The 23,040-nt window shown below is 44.7% G+C and overlaps 1 protein-coding gene across 2 annotated transcripts in view; it reads left to right on the plus strand.

Annotated features, from left to right (window-relative positions):
* The window catches only part of ERBB3 (erb-b2 receptor tyrosine kinase 3), a 241,740-nt gene that overhangs the window by 206,253 nt on the left and 12,447 nt on the right, over positions 1–23,040 (plus strand). Inside the window, exons 14-24 of one of the 2 annotated variants that reach the window (XM_085600288.1) lie at positions 1,007–1,097; positions 2,548–2,702; positions 3,042–3,098; positions 7,547–7,691; positions 8,981–9,100; positions 10,177–10,275; positions 14,116–14,307; positions 16,999–17,154; positions 18,334–18,409; positions 21,123–21,269; positions 22,175–22,272. In XM_085600288.1, coding sequence (XP_085456414.1) covers positions 1,007–1,097; positions 2,548–2,702; positions 3,042–3,098; positions 7,547–7,691; positions 8,981–9,100; positions 10,177–10,275; positions 14,116–14,307; positions 16,999–17,154; positions 18,334–18,409; positions 21,123–21,269; positions 22,175–22,272 — 1,336 coding nt within the window. The remainder of the gene's footprint in view (positions 1–1,006; positions 1,098–2,547; positions 2,703–3,041; positions 3,099–7,546; positions 7,692–8,980; positions 9,101–10,176; positions 10,276–14,115; positions 14,308–16,998; positions 17,155–18,333; positions 18,410–21,122; positions 21,270–22,174; positions 22,273–23,040) is intronic. The other variant, XM_085600289.1, reaches the window with a different exon arrangement.

The raw sequence follows: 23,040 nt of genomic DNA on the forward strand, positions 1-23,040 counted from the left end.
GATAAGACCTATAATATATAGGGGATTATCGTTATTTCTTTTAAAATATCATTTCATTTCATTATCTTTATTTCGACTTAAAAAGGTCATAAAAGAAATTTCACTATACGGGTGCTAGAATGGCCCAAAACACCTACTACCAAAAGGTGTTAACAGCACACCTAGGTGTGCAACCAAATTTCACAAAAAACACAGGCATATACAGCACACCGTTAACTGTTATTGAGATTCTTGTGAAGTATATAATTCTTCGTCACAGACAAACACAGTTCAATGAGATCTTTCGAGACAATGCTCCAGAAGAATCAGACGGTCCTCTTGCTATTCGAATGATCTCATTGAACTGTGTTTGTCTGTGACGAAGAATTATATACTTCACAAGAATCTCAATAACAGTTAACGGTGTGCTGTATATGCCTGTGCTTTTTGTGAAACTGTCCTTTATGTAGGCTGTCGAATTTTGCTCAATGGGCCTATGTTTGATAGATTTTTCATTTTTAAATAAGCCCAGTTACATGTGAATGTTTGCTCAATACCGCTGTGTATTATACATTTGTATTATATGCACCAAAGAATATAAACCTGTGTCGACTTGTACTTGTATAAGATGTCTATTTACTTACTTTTATATTATTTCTTGACCTACTCTGAAGTGTCCATAAAATTGACTTTTTTTGTCCTGAATTTTGAGGACTTGTCCTGAATTGTCATAGTCACTGCCCAGAATTTGCCTCCATGCCAACTGCTTACCCTAGTGGTAACAGGGGAGCAGAGATTGTAGTGCCGGATGTCCATTTGCAACAGCTTTATGTTTCTGCTGTTCTGAAGGGACCTCACTGCTCCATCCTCATTTTGTGAATGTTCGGGCGATGCTGAAGCTGCCACCATGCCAATAATTGTGCGTGCCATGCGCTTCCCTCTGTTTCCGCCTAAAAGGAGCGTGCTGAACAAATGATGCACAAGAGCTGACCATTCTATTTTTGCACCCTCTTGTTTTTCCCCGCAGGGAGTTTCGGGAGTACACCCAAAGTAACCAGTGCCTCCCGTGCCATCCGCAGTGCCAGGTGATGGATGGTGGCTTGACTTGCAATGGCTCGGTATGTATGAGGTTTTTAAAATATGCCACCCATATTTTCACTTGTACTTTAATGTGCCCGAAACCAACTGGCATGTCACATGTATGGTTGTGTGAAGAGCTACTATTGATAAACATTGTGAGAGGCTACCACAGGACACAGTGTGAGGACATGGTACTGGTGAACAGTGTGAGAAGATAGCACCACTGGGCAGTATGAGAAAATGGCACTGGTGCACAGTATGAGTAGCCAGCACAGGTGGGCAGTGTGAAGAGATAGCACTGGGCACAATGTCCGGAGGCAGTGTGAAAAGCCGGCACTGACGGAATATGTGAGAAGTTGGCATTGGTGGGCAGTGTTTAGAGCTTTCACTGGTGAGGATTGTGAACAGTTTGCACAGGGGGCAGAATGAAAAGCTGGCCCTGAGACATAGTGTAAGTAGTCGGCACTTGAAGGGCAGTGTCAGATCCTGGCACTGGGTGATAGTGTAAGAGCACGGCCTTGGTGGTGTGGGCAGCTGGCAGTGATTGGAAGTATAAGATACAGGCACTGGTAGGCAGTGTAAGGCGTTAGAACTGGTAGCCAGTGTGCTACCGGCCTTGGTGCATAGTGTGGTAAGCTAGCATTGATGGGCAGTGTGCGAAGCTGCTGGGTTATGTGTAAAGCCAGCACATGTTCACAGTGCAAGGTCAATCAATCAATCAATCAGGGAATAGTAAGCGCGCTACTCATCCGTGAGGGTCTCAAGATGCTGAGGGGGGTCCGCAGATCTGTTTAGCCGAAGAGCCAGGTCTTGAGGGTCTTCCTGAAGGTGTTCAGGGAGGGGGCGCGTCTGATGTCTGCCTATAGCTCGTTCAAGGTCTTGGCTGCAATGTGAGAGAAGGTTCCTCCGCCTGCTCTGGCTCTGTGGGCGCACAGGGTTTCGGCCAGTGCGAGGTTGGAAGATCTGAGGTTTCTTTTGAGTACGTGGAAGTTGATTCTATCGTTGAGGTATTTGGGTCCGTTGTTGTGTAGGCATTTGTAGGCGTGTGAGGATTTTGAAAGTGACACTTTTCTCCACAGGGAGCCCGTGGAGACTTTGTAGGTCTTGGCTGATGTGTTTGTGTTGGGGGGTGCCAAGGACGAGTCTGACGGCGGTGATATGTATTGTCTGGAGTTTGTGGAGTAGGGACTTGTTGATGCCGGCGTAGAGTGCGGCGGAGGTGTACTGTTAAGGGGGCGTCAGACTCCAGTGCGCACGGACCCAATGTTTCTCCTTACAAGGCCTCCCTGCAAGCCAAAGCAGAGCTCTCGTTTGTTGAAACGCTCAGCATGGCTTGTCGCACGACGAACCAATCCCAGGTGTCGCGCCTGCGGCCTGATGCACCAATCTGCACCACGCCCATGTGTTTGGAGTGACCTGGTGCACACTCAACCAAACTCTACATCAAAGCGATGCGTAGATGCTGAGGCAGTTCTCTTTTCTCCACAGAAGGCTGACAGGTGCGTGAAATGCGCCAACTACCGGGACGGGCCGCGCTGCGTGGCGGCGTGCCTGAATGGCATCATGGGAGAGAGGGGCCCCATCTTTAAGTACCCGGACGCCAGCAATGAATGCCACCCCTGCCACGAGAACTGCACCCAAGGGTAAGGGAAGCAGAGGGCTGCCTCGCTATGGGTGACGGTCGGTCTGCGCTCCCCTCTCAGTGTCTATCTTTTCGCTGATTGCTGCTGAGTAAGATCACAGAGTAATATTTTCCTCAGCACCTCTGTGTCTTTTCCCCATTCTGTGCCCCTCCTCTCTGTATTCCTCTCTCTCTGCCTACTCATTCCGTACCTCTCCTCTCTATGCACATTTGTCCCTTCTCTTACCTCTAGACTTTGTTTTTATCATCGTCTATGGCCCAATGACCTATCCCTTCCTCCCTGCCCCGTCCACACTACTGTACTGGCTTTTTTTTCTCACCTGTATGTTTTCCTCCCCAGGTGCAAGGGTCCGGCTCTTGACGACTGCTTGGAACTGGGCTCCAGGGCGTCAGACAGGTATCGTGAAATGAGTCTCGAATCAAACGTTTCCCTCTCCTTCTTGCGTTCTGCTTGTGCTGTGGGGCAGAGAGAGTAGGAGGCTCTAGGGACATATTCACACCTTCTGACTTCAGTGAACACAAGCACTGGAAATTGTATTTTCCATCCCTGAGTATTATTCGGTGCAATGTACCTACATGTAGTGGTGAAACCTGTTCTCGGAGTCCTAGAGTGACATCATTGTGTGACGTCGAGTTCTTCGAGTGACGCCACCGTCTTACTCTGCGGTCCTATAGTGATATCACGTTCTGACTTCAGGGTCCTATAGTGAGCTCACAGCCTGACACTAGGTTGTTAGACTGAAGTCACAGTCTGTTGCCAGGTTTCTACAATGATGTTACAGTCTGATCCCACGTTCCTGTAGTGTAGTTACAGACTGACTTAGATTCCTGGTTGATATAAAAGTTTTAAGTCAAGTTCAAGGAGTGATGTCACAGTCTGACATCCGGCTGTTGAAGTGCTATCTCTCTGACCCCAGGTTCCTAGAGTGGTGTTCATGGAGTGATATCACATTCCTATGACAGGTTCCAGGAGTGATGTCACAGTCTGATGCCATAGTTCCAATGGGATGTCACAGTCTGAATCCAGGTTCCTAGAGTGATGTTACAGTTTGATGTCATAGTTCTAAAGTGATGTCCCAAACTGACACTAGGTTCTAGAGTGATGTTACAGTTTGATGTCATAGTTCTAAAGTGATGTCCCAAACTGACACTAGGTTCTAGAGTGATGTTACAGTTTGATGTCATAGTTCTAAAGTGATGTCCCAAACTGACACTAGATTCTAGAGTGATGTTACAGGTTGATGTCATAGTTCTAAAGTGATGCCCCAAACTGACACTAGGTTCTAGAGTGATGTTACAGTTTGATGTCATAGTTCTAAAGTGATGTCCCAAACTGACACTAGGTTCCTAGTGTGATGTTACAGTTTGATGTCATAGTTCTAAAGTGATGTCCCAAACTGATACTAGGTTCCTGGAGTGATCTCACAGCCTGACAATAGGTATCTAAACAGATGCCATAATCTGCAACCAGGTTCATAGAGTGATGGGAGGGACTGATGTGGTGTACATCGAGATTCTAGTGATGTCACAGTCTGATTCCATAGTGCTAAAATGATGTCACAGTCTGAAATCAAGTTCCTAGAGTGATGTTACAGTTTGATGTCATAGTTCTAAAGTGATGTCCCAAACTGACACTAGGTTCTAGAGTGATGTTACAGTTTGATGTCATAGTTCTAAAGTGATGTCCCAAACTGACACTAGATTCTAGAGTGATGTTACAGGTTGATGTCATAGTTCTAAAGTGATGTCCCAAACTGACACTAGGTTCTAGAGTGATGTTACAGTTTGATGTCATAGTTCTAAAGTGATGTCCCAAACTGACACTAGATTCTAGAGTGATGTTACAGGTTGATGTCATAGTTGTAAAGTGATGTCCCAAACTGACACTAGGTTCTAGAGTGATGTTTGATGTCATAGTTCTAAAGTGATGTCCCAAACTGATACTAGGTTCCTGGAGTGATCTCATAGCCTGACAATAGGTATCTAAACAGATGCCATAATCTGCAACCAGGTCCATAGAGTGATGGGATAGACTGAAGTGGTGTACATCGAGTTTCTAGTGATGTCACAGTCTGATTCCATAGTTCTAAAATGATGTCACAGTCTGAAATCAAGTTCCTAGAGTCATGTTACAGTTTGATGTCATAGTTCTAAAGTGATGTCCCAAACTGACACTAAGTTTCTAGAGTGAAGTCATAGCCTGACAAGGGATATAAACAGATGCCATCATCTGAAGCCAGGTTCCTAGAGTGATACGGCAGTCTGAAGTTGGGTCCATGGAGTGATATCACAGTTTTATGTCAGGTTCCAGAAGCCATGTCACTGTCTGACATCAGGTTCCTAGAGCGGTGTCGCAGTCTGATGCCATATTTCTAAAGTAATGTCCCAATCTGACACCAGGTTCCTAGAGTATCGCTAGAGCCTGACGACAGGGTTCTAAATAGATGCTACAGTCCAAAACCAGGTACCTTGAGTAATATGGCGTCAGGCCAAGGAAGCAACTTCAGGAAAAAGGGGAGCCTGTGGGTATCACAGTTCCCCATGCGTTGAAACACTATTCCATAGAACCTTGCACCCCGCTCTGGGATAATCCACTTAATAACATTCTAAGTTCTAGGCTGCAAGTCGCGGAATACAGGATAGTGCCTGGAGTTTTCACATTGTCCATTGTGGAGATGAGAGAGCGCCTAGGGATTCTCCCCCTTGACTCACTATGCATTTCAGTCTAAAAGGGGCATGCAATGTCACTTGTAACTAATTTGAGATGTGCATCCCCTTTTTCGAGCGATATACAAAAGTACAGTTTGTTAGAACGTGAAAAGAAACTAGTATTGTTATGGAACAGGCAACTACAGATATAGAACAAACCAGTGGAGTATTTTTTAAAAACTACACAGAAACTAAGCATCACACTGCAAGCATTTAATAAATCAAAAATATTTATAAATAATAGGATGGACAAAGTCACAGTTTTTTAGGATGTTTACCAAGTCTTTTGAGTCTTAAAATGTCTTTGTCTGCTGGTAAATGAGGCAGAAACTGGCCAAGAAGCAAACATTGAGGCAGCCTTTAAATAAGCTGCCATTCACAGCCCACTCTTGCTGGGACGCTCTAGAGATGCCACTTAGACTGAGAGCGGAGGTCCATTCAGCTCATCGAGTTCACATTGCTTCTTTGTTGGCCTGAGCGGTGACCCGTCCACATGTATGTCTTGCTGACGGAGACTGGGCATGGTCGATGTAACCGTAGAACAGTTTGTCTCCAATATAACGGGACCTCTTTTGCTATGCAGGCAGATTTCATGCTTGCACCTTGAAGAAACTGAGGTTTGCAGAGTGAGTGAGTCAAGTAAAGGTAACACAAACACTATCAAGTGGCTGCTCAAACAGATAAGACTACTTTCAATCAAAGCTGCCAAAGCCTACACACACAGCAAACCTCCTCCACCAGATCTCCACCACTGCCAGCTGTCACTCTCAGCGAGCTTGACATCAGCAGTCGACATGCCAAAGGAAAAGCGCTTTGACGCCTCATCAGGGGTACTAAGCGCTATATAAATGCAAACCCCTCCTTTTTCTATCCCTCCACTGTCCTTTTCAACCCAAATAACAGACTCATATGTCCACTGCTCAAATTACTTTCATATTTCCCTATACTAATGCACCACTTAATCCTTTTTGGGTTCCAGAGTAGAGACAAGCGTTTCAACACCTTGTCAGAGGGAGTAAGCGCTATATAAACACAATTACAATAACACTTTTGCTCCCTGTGCCTTTTTAAGGAAGCCTTACAAATATGTTATTATTGTGTTGCATGCAGAGCAAGCGTCACATTTCTGATGACATTACGGGGCAGGCCGCAGTGCTTTGAGTGGGATGGAAAGGTGGGAGACTCCAAAGGGGCATGGCCATGAAACATAACTAGGCATCTCTTAAAGGGGCATGGCCATGAAACATAACTAGGCATCTCTTAAAGGGGCATGGCCATGAAACATAACTAGTCATCTCTTAAAGTGGCGTGGCCATGAAACATAACTAGGCATCTCTTAAAGGGGCATGGCCATGAAACATAACTAGGCATCTCTTAAAGGGGCATGGCCATGAAACATAACTAGGCATCTCTTAAAGGGGCATGGCCATGAAACATAACTAGGCATCTCTTAAAGGGGCGTGGCCATGAAACATAACTAGGCATCTCTTAAAGGGGCATGGCCATGAAACATAACTAGGCATCTCTTAAAGGGGTGTGGCCATGAAACATAACTAGGCATCTCTTAAAGGGGCATGGCCATGAAACATAACTAGGCATCTCTTGAAGGGGCGTGGCCATGAAACATAACTAGGCATCTCTTAAAGGGGCGTGGCCTCTGTAAATGAAAAAAGGGAGGTACAGAGAAGCAGGCTTAATGTCATTGAAACGTAGATTGGTTTCAAAAGATATTTTACCTCTTGGAAAGAAAAACGGAGAGAAGACAACTCTTTCATTTCCACTTGGAGCTTCAGAGGAGAAGCAGCAGCCCCCTGCACCACACACACTTCTCACACACACCCTTCTCACCGTGTAAATTGCACATTCTGACCTGAATGAGCCAGAGGGGGAAGGGGGATGGGGATTTTGAAGCATGCGCACTGCCCAATGAGTTGTCCATGGGTAAGGTGTCCCAGAAGATCTTTTATCATGGTCATAAATCAACTTGCTAAACCAAACGTTGAGCTTGAGGTGCCAAGAAGTATGTGTGGCTTGTGCACAGCTTTGGCTCCCACTGATGGGGCCCATATCGCTTGGTCTGGCCTTAGCCTGATACTAGACCATGACTCACGCCATGCTTTGCCTCTTCTTTTCCAGTAGTAAGTTGATTACGATTGTTGCGGTGTCCGTGGTTTGCAGCCTCTTCGTGCTCTGCTCGACAGTCCTCCTGGCGCTGCTGTACTGGCGTGGCCTGAAAATCCAAAAGAAGAGGGCCATGAGGCGGTACCTGGAGAAGGGCGAGGTAAGGGCACACTGGGGAACTGACGAGCCAGTGCCGGGTGCGGGAAAGGGTAAGGCAAGGACAGAGTTAGTGGTGAAAAGATTTGATAAGGCCTGTCCAGAGAAGGAGTGCGGTAATACCAGCCAGAAGAAATGTAAGAATAGGCAAGCTTGGGTCGAGACTGAGGTAAAGCCTTCAGAATAAAGTATCACTGTGTTGGGGTAAGCCCAACATGAGCGAAGAGTTCCTGAATGAAGAACTGTCCTCTGTGGGCCCAATGTGATCCTGCAGAAAGTTCACCAGCAGATGTGTCCCCTTAGAGTTCCACCAAGAGTGTAGATTTTAAGCCTGGCTTTTTAAGATTTATTTGCTGATTTTCAATCATTGCTTTATTAGCTAGGGTCAAGTCCTCTAGTAAGCCCAGAAAATACCGCAGGTCAATTGAGGTGAATTATCTATGCAGAGTCACTAAAGAAGAGGACCCCTCTCTAGCCCTACATAACATGCCGCCACCTCCTCAGTCATAGACAGAGTGGGTGGAGAAGGATGTTGAAAGCCACAGAGAGGGCAACAAAATCAGAAGTGATGCTGCATTATCCTAAATCCATGTATGAGGTCAAAGTCTTTAAAGTGGACATCTTGAAGGGCTGCCTCAGCACCCCGTTAGGTCTGTAATCGAACTGTTAATCATGCAAGCGTTATAATGTTCTAGGTTTGAGGAGTTCTCACAGTTGGGGTCCAGTCGTCATGTAAAGTATTCGCAAAAGCGAAGGTATATTAGTAATACGAGGTAGCTGCAACAATTTACTGGGTCCAGCAAAGCTTGTTTTAGCTGAGGGGAGGCTAGGATTTGGGGTAATGCAGGTTTTGGGAAGTATTAGTAAAGCTGGTCAGCTTAACGGATTAGATAGTGGCGAGTCGATGCTGAGGTGAGATAAGATGGGCCTTGGAAGAGGTGAGGTGCAGCGTTATTGGTTAGGTGTGACGCAACACAGGCATATGGAAGAGCAGAGTGATGCACGTCAGCAGAGTGAAAGGGCCAGTGCTCATTATCACTGGGGCTAAGAGCTACTGACGCTCTCAACCCCAGGCGATCTACTGCCTCTGCCCCCGCTGTGAAGTTTACGCACTCCCTCTGCGCATCATTATGAATGTGCACCACAGTCTTTATGCCCATAATGCGCTTGAGGCCCTATACCTGCAGCAAACTGTGCATGTGATCAGGTTTCTTTGCTCCTCCCAGACTGTGAATGTGAGCCCATGCCTCTGTTCCACACCGTGAGTGTCACCTATCCTGTCTTTGTCCCCAGTCTCTTGAACCCCTGGATCCCAGAGAGAAGGCAAACAAAGTACATGCACGGATCTTCAAGGAGACTGAACTGAAGAAGATGAAGGTTCTGGGTTCCGGAGTCTTTGGCACCGTCCATAAGGTAGGAGATGGAGTCGGTGCCTCACCAATGGGTGCAGACACGGAGTGCACCACAGGACTCTGTGTTTCCTAGTCTTCTTCCTTCTGCAAGTTCTCCAATATGCATTCTTTATCTATTTGCTGTACGTCCTTTTTTACTAGCTTTAGGGCCATATTTATGAAGATGTGATGCATCGCAGCAAGTCACCGTGCTGCGTTGCTTGACAGGGAAAGGGCTAGAAAGCGCTGTATTTAACATCATATGGCGCGTTCCTGCCTTTTCCCTGTGCTGACGCACCATGGTGCAAGGGTGCCTGCGTTACAAGCAGGAAGGGGCCCTTTCCTGCCAAAAACAATCCCCTGAGACATTTTCCTCTTTCTATGTGTGCTGCATTCTGAAGCACACATACAAAGAGGAAGCAGCGAGGAGAAACAAAGATATCTCTCCTCGTTATGTCTCACGTGGGAAGGTGTAGCAGTTTGGTGCATTCCCAGGTCTATTAGTAATGGTAAATCTGGGAATGCGTACAAATCCTTGGTTTTTGCATGGGAACATCCACACTTCAACCATGGAACGCCTCCCTGGGGCAGAGTAACGTAACACAGCAATTTGCACTGTATTGCATTACTCTGGATTTATCAAGCCACTCAGGGCCATGCAAGGGGTGTGTGGCATGATAAATCGCATCTTGAGGGTTGCATTGCTTTTGCACACTGTTGCCTGGCGCAAAAGCACACAACCCCATGATAAATATGGCCCTTATTTTCTATCCTTCCTAGCTTGATTTTTCGTTTTTGCTTTCTCTTTTTTTCTTTTTTCTTTCTCTCTATACCTTGCATGTCCTTTTCTTTATTTCCCCTTTTCTTTCTTCCTCTATCTTTTCAAGCTGGCCTCTTTTCTTTATTTCTATCCTTGGTTTACTTTTCTTGTTTGTTTTTCTTTCCTGCTTTCATTCCTTCCTTCCTTTTTTCTTTTCTTTTTCTCCTATCTTTCCTCTCCTTCCTGCCTCCATCCACTCCTTCCCTCTTTGCTTCTTTTCTTCTTCCGTCCCTCCCTCTTACTTCCTTCATCTTATCTCTTTGCTGTATTTCCCACAGGGTGTGTGGATCCCAGAAGGAGATTCAGTTAAGATCCCTGTGAGCATTAAAGTGATTCAGGACAGAACGGGCCACCAGACCTTCCATGCAGTCACTGATGTGAGTACCTTCCGCACGCCAGCCACTTTTCACAGAGTGTTGAAAGGGGTTTCGATGTGATGAGAGTTTTCACTCCCATCCACTCCTTAGCCTCTTCTTATGTAGATTTATAGTGTCTTTCTATAAAACATGTATACCCGGTATACAAATGCATCGCGTAAGATTTAAAAAGGACGATATTGGCTCTTCTTTCTAGTACACATCACTTGCAGAGTACCATGCATTTTTGTTAGAGTAATAATCATTTTAATATTAATGTCCGGAGATGTATCTCGGGTTATAAACCTTGTGGTCCTATCCTAGCTCTAATTATTTTTTTGTAATAATTTTGGACTTTTAACTTTTGTAAATCCAGTGACTATGTCAGATTATATTAATGTTCCTAAAACATCTCCATTATCCTTCAGGTACACTTTTCCTAACCCAAAACATTAAAATGTCAAACCCTTACTGTTACTTTGGCTGTACTTCCAAATCTCTTTATGAAAGCCTTCCACCAGCCATAACCCATTCCCTTACTCTTACACTAAGTTTTGTTAACCGATTGTCTACACTACGGGACATAGCACATACTTTTCAGAATAACTTGTGTTGTGTATGGCTCGCGTAGAGAGCCTCTATCACTTATTTCAGTTTCTGAAAGTCATTACTCCTTGCTATGACATCTCAACAGTTGATAACAAAACTGGTTATCAACGTTTGTGATGTGATAGAGGCCTTCCAGGCCGAGTGACTGGCTCTCTGCTTGTCTGCTTTGACTGAAAGCAGAAAGAACAGCTGCAGGAGGGTGAAGGAAGGCGTGGAAAAGCTAGTGGGTTTTGGTTAAGGATAGCAGGTAAGGTATTTTATTTTCACATTTACATCAGGGATGAGAGGGCATGTTATATATCGCTCCCCTATTATCCTCTGCTCCTGCGCAGTAGTTGAAGGCACGGGCATATGATTTTGGGGGCCATATATATATATATTTTTTTTAAATTAATTTTTTAACAGGGTCATAACAGTCAGAGCATAGTTTGCAACAGATCCAATCAACACAAACAATGAGTTCCAAGTCCATTGTAACCCATGCAGAGACATTCCCCAAATACAGCAAACAACGATCCAGTACTTTTGGTGTGACTATAAGATAAACATGAGTAGCGTCACAAAGAAGTGGGTGGAGGCAACACGGCTATGAGGATGTCAAGTGCAGCGAACAAGGGAGGAGGGAGGGATATGGGAAGCGATTACTGACCTGCACCGGCGACGGCCGTGGGCGGAGTGCCGGCGGGGAGCGCGGGGGGGGGGGGGCAGCACAACCTGAGGGACTTCAGGTACGGAGATATGTCACCAAGGGGCCCCATATGTCTATTGGGCGCGACCTCACAGGCATTAGGTCCCAGAATTCTGAAAGCAAGGTCTGACATCGCGAGGCATCCTCAAGCCAATGAGCGAATTTGGGCGCTGGTCGACGACCCCAGCACATGGCCACCCTACGCCTAGCCAACACAAGCAACATTGCGATCAAACGACGGGAAGCATCAGGGCAGAACTTTACAAAGCCTAGTAGACAGAGCGGAGGGTCGGGATGCACCGTCGCGGAGGTAATCTCGGTAATAGCGGCACACACCTACCGTGGGGGCCATATATAACATAAAATTGTAGATGGGTAAAAAAGGGAACTACATGGATGCTTTTTTACCTTGGGGTACTGAGTGACATCGTAGACAATTTGAGCTTCGCTCTCATTGTCTATTTGATGTCACTCAGAACTCCGCTGTGAAAATCATCCCCATAATTTACTGTTGCCCATCTATAATTTTTTATTTTAACAATGTCACAATGTAATTGATGAATGGGTGCACTTGTTAAACCTATAATTGATCTAAAGGGTGTGCACCCTAAATGTCAAAAACAGAGTATTGATGGCACAGAATTTCGAGAACAAAATATTGAATTGGAAATATTGACAATAAAGTATAGATATTCTGTACTGAACACCACATATATGTACCAAAGCGATATATATATCTTTAATGTACATAGATGTATAGTTAGGAATAGTAAATCTGCACTTTCCTATATGCACTACCATTTGATATTTTGTCTCAAAGATATTTTATCCACAATATTCTTATACCGCAATATTTTAGGGGTCGATATTTAGGAGGACAACCAATAAAAATATATTAGCAGACTCTTTCCTTTATCTTACCACTAACCTAACCCTTAAACTACACTAACATTTACACTACCCTAACACTCTCCTGCGTGTGCAGTACACCAAAGAGTTTGACTCCTGGGATTTTGACCTGTTCGGCAGACATGTCACCCATATGCAGGGGCGACTGGAGATCTAAGCCCCAGTGTTGTTGCAGAACACTTTGAAGGGTTGTCACCTCAATTAACTTGCTGGAGAGCCGTCCTGGAACTCATTCCAGAAGAAATCCTACTGCGAGTCCCAGGAGGCAAATGGTAGCCAGCACTTTCAGAGAGCAGTGGGCTCTAGGTTGACAACACTGTGAGGAGGTGTGTGCAAAAGCACACTTATGCCCAAATCTAAGGACTTAACAATATTCTGTACAGAAAAGCAAGTGGTAAATCAGACCCCAACCCAGTGCTTAATTTGTAAAAAAAAAAAAAAGTGCCAGGGCCCTCATCAGGAGGCACAATACACAAAAGAGACTGGGTATAAGGCAGAAGCTGATTGCAACGAATCATTCGGTCAGGTCAGAGGTATGAATATTCTTCGGGTGCCAAGGATCGTGGGGTTAAATACCCCTAAACCCCCTTAGGATCAAAAGACCCTACAATTTATCAACATATCAATGTGATCCAGCACTCCAACAAAGTTGTTTCGTAATCATAAAATATGTCTGTCCATTCAGCAGGTGTTGTTTCAAAATTATTTCTTTAATGGGTTCTTCCTCTCTTTACACATATAAAAAGCACATACAGTGTAGCCGACGCTTTTCGTCCCAGAAGGACTTCTTCAGGGCAAAATTCTGAGGTATAAAAAAGGGCTTCGTCTTATTCCCCTTAAGCACAACGAAATGTGGCTAGGTCTTCCTCCAATTAGCCAGACTGCGTAAGTTACCTTTATTATTTTACTTGATTATTCATAGTTCTTCCACTTGCTTTTCACCTTTATGTGGTTTAAAAAAAAATATATCAATGTTTTAGGAGCAGATTCCCTCCATCCAGCGGTCCATGTCATCAGGAGGCTCCTATAGCTTATACCACCACCCTCTGCCACTGTGAGTGCTGACAATGACAGTACAAACACAACTACCAACCATCACACTCCTACAAGTGTGACAATATAGACTATTCCAGGCCCCCGCAGCTATAAGAATGGGTTGGGCGGTTGGTATTATTCATTTTTTTTATGTATATTGAATTTATAAACAACTGCTGTTGTGTTCACCTCTAAATAAGATAAACCACGCCACCATGTGGCAGACTGTCAAAAGTGCCGGTGTTGACAATTAAGTGTCGGTGTTGGGCACTGGAAACAACCAGTTCAAATTAAGCAGTGCCCAAACCCCAACCTGCCATAAGTATGAACAGCACGTGAATGGACAACATAACAAGCTTCACGCTGATGGTTACAGGTAAATAACTTGTCCCTTACCAAAGCACTTTGGTTGACACTAATACATTCAAAAATGTATGTTACAGGCTTTGTCTGATTCTGTGTTGTCGTTGATCATCTGCACACGTTCATGTTCCCATTAGGTTTACTTTCTTTGCCATTCTCTGTCTGACTTTAAAGATACAGCTGCATGGGTTATATATATTTAGATTCTATGCCAGTTTTGCTCTGACATCCAATTTAGAAACGTCTTCTTTTTCCAGCAAATGTTGGCCATGGGGAGCCTAGATCATGCCTACATCGTGCGCATGCTGGGCATCTGCCCGGGCACCAAGCTGCAGCTGGTCACGCAGCTCCTGCCCATGGGTTCGCTGTTGGAGTACGTCCGAAAGAACAAGGAGACCAACGTGATCTCGCCACAGCTGCTTCTCAACTGGTGTGTTCAGATTGCCAAGGTGAGCAGGACCGCGCCCACCAGGGAGTGAGAATCTGGAGGTGCAGAGAGGGAAGGGTTTGAGGACCAGACCTCAGCACCCAGAGTGAACTAGGATAAAAACATTTACAGCCTTTAAAGATGTTCATGGCTGAAGCAGGAGTGTGGATCCCATGAGGCTCTGGCTTGTGAAAGACCAGGCTCATGATAAACATATGTAAACTTTATAAAATGACTACAGGCCTGTGAAGCTTGCTCCAGCCCAAATCTTCAGGGAACCCTGCACCCAATGGGGCATATTTACAAGCCCCTTGCGCCACTTTTGTGTCACTTTAACCATGTTAAAAGTGACGCAAAAGTGGCGCAAGGGGCTTCTAAATATGCCCCAATGTTCTAATTTTTTTTCTGTATCCTGCATCTCTAGTTTGTTCTAGGCAACATCCTTTCAAAACAAATTTTCATTGGTTTGTGTACGCGGATGCACACTTCACATTAACTAATATATATCCATCTGGGATTCAACACGCCTCTTAAATGTAATCTCTCTTTGAACCTTTGTTGTTAACTCCAGCGGACTGAAAGACTATTGAGAATTAGAAAGAACATTCCATTTTAATAGCTTATAAAAAGAGGCATGCTTCCACACACTGCTCTCTGACAAAGCCAGGAGGAAGCTCGGCTTCAGGGCAGAAGGTGCCTTTCAGACATGATTTAATGGTGAATCATTGCGTATAAGAATGAAAAGGCATGTGTTTGGAAGCAGCTTTGTGTTGCTGCCCCACTGTGGTTTGTGTAGCCTCTTTTTGGTTTCGCCGCGACTCGAAACGCTGACTCTGTGTATGTATGAACTGCTTTTACAGGTGTCGATTATTCATCTGATTGACCTGAAGTCACCCCCCTCCTGAATAAAGTTGGCACTAGAGTCATTGATGATGGGGCCATGATCTCATAAACCTGTAGCAAGCCTACTGGTGCCCAGCTTCTTATCACTGCCAACAGAACAGTAATGCACCGCGAGACCAATGAGAGATGCAGTAAATCACGGGTTTCAAGGATGGCAGACTAGGAGCAGGAAAATGAACAAAAATCACTCACACAAAGGGGCAGATTTATGTTGCACTTGCGCCTCATTTACGCCGCCGTTGCATCACTTTTGTAACGCAGCAGCGGCGCAAATCCTGCGCCATGGTGCGGGGTATTTACAAACGTGACGCATCTCCCAGATGCGTCACGTTGTAAAGCCCTGCGCCACATGTAGGCGTTCCAGGGCAGGTGGGGGCGTTCCGGCGCAGGAACGCCTCCTAAAAGTGGCTGAGTGAAATCTACAAGATTTCACTCAGTCACTTTTAGGCCCATGCTGCGTCAAAACCCTGCGCCTGCTTGAAGCAGGCGTAAGGATTGATGCAGCATTGTATGGATAGGGCCCCCCAGATCATTGCTGGAGCTGCGTCGCGCTTGCGACGCAACTCCAGCAATGCGCCACTTTTCGGCACAGATGCGTCACGCATCTGTGCCGTTTTTGCCCCATGGTGCGCCGCATTAGAAATGCGGCGCATCCATGGTGGCGCAGCTGTGGCGCATAATAACTGGCGCATCCCTGCTGATATGCAGGGATGCGCCAGTCGTCATAAATCTGCCCCATGGTATTTTATATCTTCATTAATCTGAACTGCAAATGTCCCCATTTATGAAAGGTCAGATGGTCACAAGTCTCGATGGCGGCCAAAGTAGGTCAGTTTTTTAGGGACAGAGTTTTTAACACTAATGGACCACCTGTTGTAACAACCATGAGCAATCTGGCCATTCGCTTGTTTAGTCTTCAATGTGCTGAAAAAAAGGCTGCAGTATTCATGAGGTTACATAGCAATGACTGAGGGTGGTTGTTTCCCTTCAGTTGCCGAGCTCTTTGAGGCTCGAGCCTTAGACAGCCAAATGATCCCTTATGGACACATTCATGCCTTAGACAGCAACGCGAACCCTCTCCGTTGCACAGCTTATCTAACATTATAGCAGAGTTGACGTCCTTTTACATACATCTCATCTCTTGTTCTTGTTTCTCATAACTTTTTGTATTTTTTCATTCCTTTCTGTCTTTCTTCCTTTTCTTTCCCTTTTTTTTCTCCCTCTATATTTCTTTCCTCCTCTCTATCAACTCTCTTGTCTGTCTCACTTTTTCTTTATTTGTTTTTCCTTTCTTTCTTTTTTCTTTGTTTGTTTTTCCTTTCTTTCTTTCTTTCTTTCTTTCTTTCTTTCTTTCTTTCTTTCTTTCTTTCTTTCTTTCTTTCTTCTCTCTCGCCTGCTCTCTTTTTTCCTCGTTTTTTTCTTAATTTCTTTCATTTTTTCCTCTATCTTCTTTCTCCTTTTTGCTACCCTTTTCCATTCTTTCACTGTTTCCTTCTCTTTACCCTCTATCTTCCCCCTCACTACAGTCTGCCCTTTATTTATTTATTTGCCTATTTCTTTCTTTCTTTCTTTCTTTCTTTCTTTCTTTCTTTCTTTCTTTCTTTCTTTCTTTCTTTCTTTCTTTCTTTCTTTCTTTTCTTCTTTCTTCCTTACTTTCTTGCTCTCATCTCCCTCCTCTCTCTTTCCTTTGAGCTCTCTCATCTTCATTCTTTTCCCTCCTCGCTCTTTCTCCCCCTTGCTTTTCTGCTCACTCTGCCTTCTACGCCCTACCACTGTTCACACTCTCCTAATGCCATTTGCTCTTCTTCAGGGGATGTACTACCTGGAAGAGCACCGCATGGTCCACCGGAATCTGGCAGCCCGAAACGTTCTGATGAAGTCCAACAACATTGTGCAAGTCGCCGACTTCGGCATTGCAGACCTGTTGTACCCTGACGACAAGAAGTACTTCTACAATGAGGTGAAGGTGTGTACCGGTGTATGGTGTGCACCCCCAAACAGGTTTCATGGATCTGAAATTCAACCTACTAAAGCCATACGAGTTAGACCCTCTAACCAGTTCCTGCTGGTGGAAACCAAGTGCAGATGTTCCCGCCTAATGCCAAGTGTGCCATGCAACTCACATTGTTTCCACCGGTTTTGTTGATTGCTTACATGAGTTTGCCAACTGTTTTTTAAGTCAGTTTCTTTTAGTCATAACTGTAGTGTTTTGCATTGTATATTTCTGCTCACCCTTCCGTTCCCACTACATACTGGTTTTGTTGATACAAGGAGATGTGGCCTAAGAGCCATAGCTGGCAACTTTGGAACTGGGGAACCAGGTTCGAACCTCGGTATTGGATCAACATCCTGTGATTCTGGGCAAATCACTTAATCTCCCTGTGCCTAAAAAAATGAATCTGACCTTGTGTAATGTAACTAGTGCTCATGTACCGTGCTCCAAGGCCCATGGACTGAGTTGGCGTTATATAAAACTGCATAAAAATGAGAGGGCATGCAACACATATACCACTCCTCCAGTGGAGGAGTGTGGCTCAATGGTTAGAGCGGCAGACCCTGAAGCAGAGTTCTGGCCAGGGACCAGGGTTCGATTCCCGCCTCGGCGGGGCTCGGGCTCAAATTTCCTCGGACCTGTCTATTCTCGCCTCAGTGCCTCTTCTAATCATGGGCCCCACGCTGCAACTCTGGGCAATAGCTTGCTTAGCCTCCACACCGGCCCCAACAGCGCTAAGGATGCCTGGCTTCACCCTGGGGGTGCCCAGGAGTGGACACTTCACAGGGAAAGCCAGGAGGGGTTCCACAGCGGTATGAGTATCAGCGCCAGGAAACCGCAAAAGGCGACACCGCAAGGTGGCCGTCTGGTGACAGTGCGCTCTATAAGTACCTTGACATTTACATTTACATTACATTTACTCGTACATAAACAGAGGCATCTCTCAGAGCAGACACCATGAAAGGGAGGGTCTGCTGCAGGTGTACCCTTCCACAAATACCAGGGGAACATGCAGAGTAGTAACACATACAAGGACAGGTTTTATTTGTTGGGTGGTGCATTTTTCCCTACTGTTTATTAAAGAGGAGTCAGCAACCTTTAATTACTTTTATATGAATTTGTAAAATTATATATATATTTTTCTCATGACAGACTCCCATCAAATGGATGGCCCTGGAGAGCATTCACTTTGGGAAGTACACGCACCAGAGCGACGTCTGGAGCTACGGTGAGTGACCACCCCAGTCTCAAGCATGGTTTTTCTGTTCCTGTTCTTGCAGCCCCAGATACTACACCCCCTCCATGTCTCCGGTTTTACCCTGCACACCACATCCAGCAGTTTTATTCCTGCCCCTATGTTCAGAGCCTCAGCTCTTAAGTCTTCCCCCAATAGCTTTGTCATTCCTCCTACAGCCAGAGAGAGCAACCATGTGTGAAGATGTTATTTCCGGCCCTGCCAAGTTTCCCAATTCCTTGAATGATGTTTGCTCTAGTTCAGGTTTTTTCTTTGAATTCTGGGGCTTGTAGTCTTGTTTATTCCATTTTCAGATAGGACTACAGGTCCCAGAATTCAAATTAAAAAAACCTCGACTGGGCCAGAACATCACACCTGGACCTGGGAAACTCAGTGGTTCATATTCCCTACAGTGAACTGGCACTGCAAAAAGTCATCTGGGGCCGGTTCACAACATTGGGGCAGATTTACAAACCCCTTGCCCCACTTTTGCTTCACTTTTAACATGGGAAAAGTGACGCAAAAGTGACTCAAGGGGCTTGTAAATCTGCACCATTGTGTTTGCACAACATCTACAGTGTGACATCGCTAATCACTAAAGCGCCAAAGGGGCTCTTCGCAGTCACTCACACAATCATGCCTCCAGAGCTAATATGCTCTGCAAATGTTTGTGGATGACTGTGAATGCAAAGATGTAAGCTCACAAGCGAGAGTAGACTTTATACCTGCATTCACATTCTCAGTGTGCCCAGACTGTGATTACTGTCTCTTAAAGAGATTGGTACCACAGCTAAAAACAAGCACTGGCAAAGTCAATAGGTGTGGCGTAGCCGTCCAGCCCTTTGGCTTTGTCAGTCATTGTTTTGTTTTGTCATGCATGCTTTTTTGAAAATCTTGATTTTGGGGTAGCTGCCGGTCACCCGTTAATCTAGTAGAAACAAACCTTGGCTAAAAGCAAAAATATTTTGTTGGTCTCAAAATGCACTGTTGTAATGTTGTTATATGCAACATATGCTTTTCTGGCATTTTGTACTTTTTTCGTTATCTTCACATAACGCACATATTGCTATAGCAGTTACTTTCATTAAAGGGAACTACTTTGGGTGTGGACGTGCTCCTTGTGAAAGGGTAGGATGCCGTCAGTTAAAGTGAAGTTAGCCTATGGCTGAATCTGGCTGATCACCGATTTCAGACGGCACATTTAGAGGCCCGAGGTTTCAAAGGCAAGTAAATAGCCTTTTCCTTACATGTAACAGTTTTCAGGAGGCAGATGGCCCCATGAGATCCAATGTGGATTTACTAGTGATTCGTTCCTCGAACCCCGAGCACCAGACGCCGGAGATACAGAGGCATGGCCATGCCTTGCACCAATTATTACTACAAATTGTGAGGACTAACGCCTGATACAGGTCATCAGTTGTGTACAAGCTGTCATGCTGTCAAAAGAATTCAGGGTGGAGCTTCCTAGAAGGCCATACACAGATTCTTTTAGTCCTGAGGAACACCCCATCACAGACGAGTATAATTTCGCATTCATTCAGGGGTCGAAACGTCGAAGATCAATATCAAGTGTAAATGATCATCCAGATCAAGATAGATTAACAAGATTTATTTCACTCTGGGATGACATATTTTTCTAAAATATTTCACACTTTGTCTAAAATGTTTTTTTGAATTTTTGTTGATGTCTCCTATATATGGTGTTGTGATTAGTAGAGTCATTGTTTTGTGTTCACTTCATGTCACTTATTTTTGTAAGTTTACAGTGTTTATCTGTGTATGTACTCCTGTTTTGAATACATGATTCACATGAATTTATTACAAAGTCATATTTGAGAAACAAAAGGTTTTTTGATTCTGGTTTGGTGTTGATGTAATTAAGATACATATATTTTTTTATTAGATTTGAGTCCCATCAGAATAGAGGGATATAAAAATGAATACAGAGCATAAGCTTTTTTGAAGCTAATAAGTGGCAGAACCACTGTTTCTTTAATGCACAAATCCCCAGGTTCTGCACATAACTGGGTTACCCCATTATCCTTAATATTGACCCACTACCCTGTTCTGTATGCTGCAGTGGTTAGAAGAACAATGTGAATGAAAAAATAACTGACCAGTGGATGTAGACAGGTGGCTAAAGGCCACCTCAAGGACATATATTATACATATTATTTTAGTATAATCAAGAGTTCTTGGCTAATGCCAGATCTAAAAAAGTGGCACTCTGAGAAAGGCCTATCGAGGTGACCGGGTATTCAACAGCCATGGCAATTCAAACAGTGCAAGTTAGTCCTCTGGAGAGGTCAACTTTGAGACTGTTGACCAACTGACATGTCTAGTCTATAAATTTTACACCCCAAGACTGGTTTAGATTTTGCAAGAAAAATGTGAATTTACCTTTACCTCCTTCTTTTGCCTCTGATTGACAAGGAATAACAATGCTAACATTGAGTCACAATGATATTTGTGAATCACAGTTTCACTTTGTTACATTGTGTGTCTCTTTTCCCCTCACAGCCTGCGACTTTGCCCAGCGTGGGCTTTGTGAGGATGAAAAACCTTTTACTAGTCAGAACTCTGATTAGAATTAAGGTTATTGGTATAGCTCACCATATATCCCTGAGCCATCTAGTCATCCAAACGAGGAGTTACTTTGAAGTTCCCTTTAAGGTACTGCCTCTTAAGCTCACTCTTCTTCATGCAGGTGTGACGGTCTGGGAGATGATGATGTTTGGGGTGGAGCCTTATTCTGGTGTACGCCTGTCCGAGGTGCCTGACCTCCTTGAAAAGGGCGAGCGCCTCTCTCAGCCACAGATCTGCACCATCGAGGTCTACATGGTTATGGTGAAATGTGAGTACCCTGTAATTTATTTTATCCAGCACACACATCCATACATAGAATGTATCACAGACTAAAAACAGGATGCAGCTGGCTTAAATCTAATATGATAGTAGCCAGAAGTTCTACCCTAATTAGCCACTGTCCAATATGAATCATAACTAGGGCTCCCGGGTTTATGGTATTTATGTTTTTTGATATATCCGTCTGTATTTATTCATATTTATGTTTTACTAATTTTATCTGCATTTATCCATATTCATTTTGGGGTTTATGGAAAAATTAAGCAGAAATTTGTATATTTCCACATTTATTTAACCAGTAAATATGCACTCATGCTTGAATGTCTCCCAGGTTTCAATGCTGTAACCATCCACAGAAGATAAATCAATGCGCTTAGAAGAAAATATGCAAATTTCAGTATCAACCTTGTGTATATCTGCCTCTGCTAAAGCCTCTTTACTAAAATTAATTTCTTTTTCTACCCTTACCTATCAATCCACACAGATATTGGCCTGACAGACAGTATTTATAATTACTCAAAAAGCAACCCAATTTCCGTTTTTGTCCACATTTAAAAATAAACACCGACAAGAAAATAAATGTTTTCGGTCTGTATTTATCCGTAAAAATCTGTAAAAATGGAAAACAGGGAGCCTTAATCATAACTAAATAATACTAAACACAATCACAAACAATGTCTGCCGGCTACCTTGACTTCGGTGGATGAGAATCCTAGAACCGTAATGGGTGGGCATACACCGAAAGGGATATGGGATCATATACATTTCAGAAATGTGCTACATAAATGCTCTTAAAGCGATATACCTTCCAAGAGGTGAACAGAAACGCAACTTTACCAAATGGTGTTGTGTGCATTATTGCCCAGTGTATCTCACAATCTCCCTAAATTGCAGGTTGGATGATTGATGAGAACATAAGGCCAACGTTCAAGGAGTTGGCCAACGAATTCACCCGCATGGCACGGGATCCCCCGCGATACCTAGTGGTGAAGGTGAGTCTGGCCGAGCATGACTCGGTTGTTAGTATCCTCCCACCATGGGAGACAGGTGTAGAGGTGGAAGGAGGCAAGGCAGGAGTGGAATGTGGGCTTGGGAGAGGTAATAGGACTGTGTTTAAGAGCTTTGGACGTGAGCAGTGGCGGCTGGTCCATTAGGGGCGTTGGGGCAGCGCCCCACAAAAGAAACGGGCAGCAGGTGAACAGGAATGTAAACAGACGAATTGACAGCTTACAATTCGTCTGTTTACATTTCCGGGCCCGCCTGTGCGCTTCATGGTGAAAGTGCGCTGTGCGCATGTCACGCACAGCGCACGCAGGCAGAGACGAGCAGGAGTTCAAAAGATGGTCTGCGCATGTGAGAGAGGAGCAAAGCCCCTCACTCACATTCACAAACCATTAGGTTTGCTGCGCATGCCCTGTGTAGAGCAGGAGTTTGAAGATAGGCTCCTGCTCGGGCGGTGATGCGTTTTGCGCAAAGTCGCCCCATGCCCTATCAAATACCAGGAGAGTCAACAAGGTTCAGCCGCCCGGCCCCCCAGTCTCCTAATTGGCAAAAGAAAAGAGCGGGGAGAAGTTACTTCCACCGCGTTGCAGAGCAGACGTGATGCGAGACCGGAGAAGATGCCTAGTAAGTTCTTTTATTGATTAAATTACCCCCCCTACCCTCTCCAGTCATGCCGGCTGCGCCTGGTGTGCATACAGTGCTATGGCCTTTTTATCGTAAAATTGTGGTTTGTGTATGGACTGAGTGCTGTGATTGTG

Source organism: Triturus cristatus, chromosome 4_2, assembly GCF_964204655.1.
Source record: "Triturus cristatus chromosome 4_2, aTriCri1.1, whole genome shotgun sequence".
In the NCBI taxonomy this organism is placed as follows: domain Eukaryota; kingdom Metazoa; phylum Chordata; class Amphibia; order Caudata; family Salamandridae; genus Triturus; species Triturus cristatus.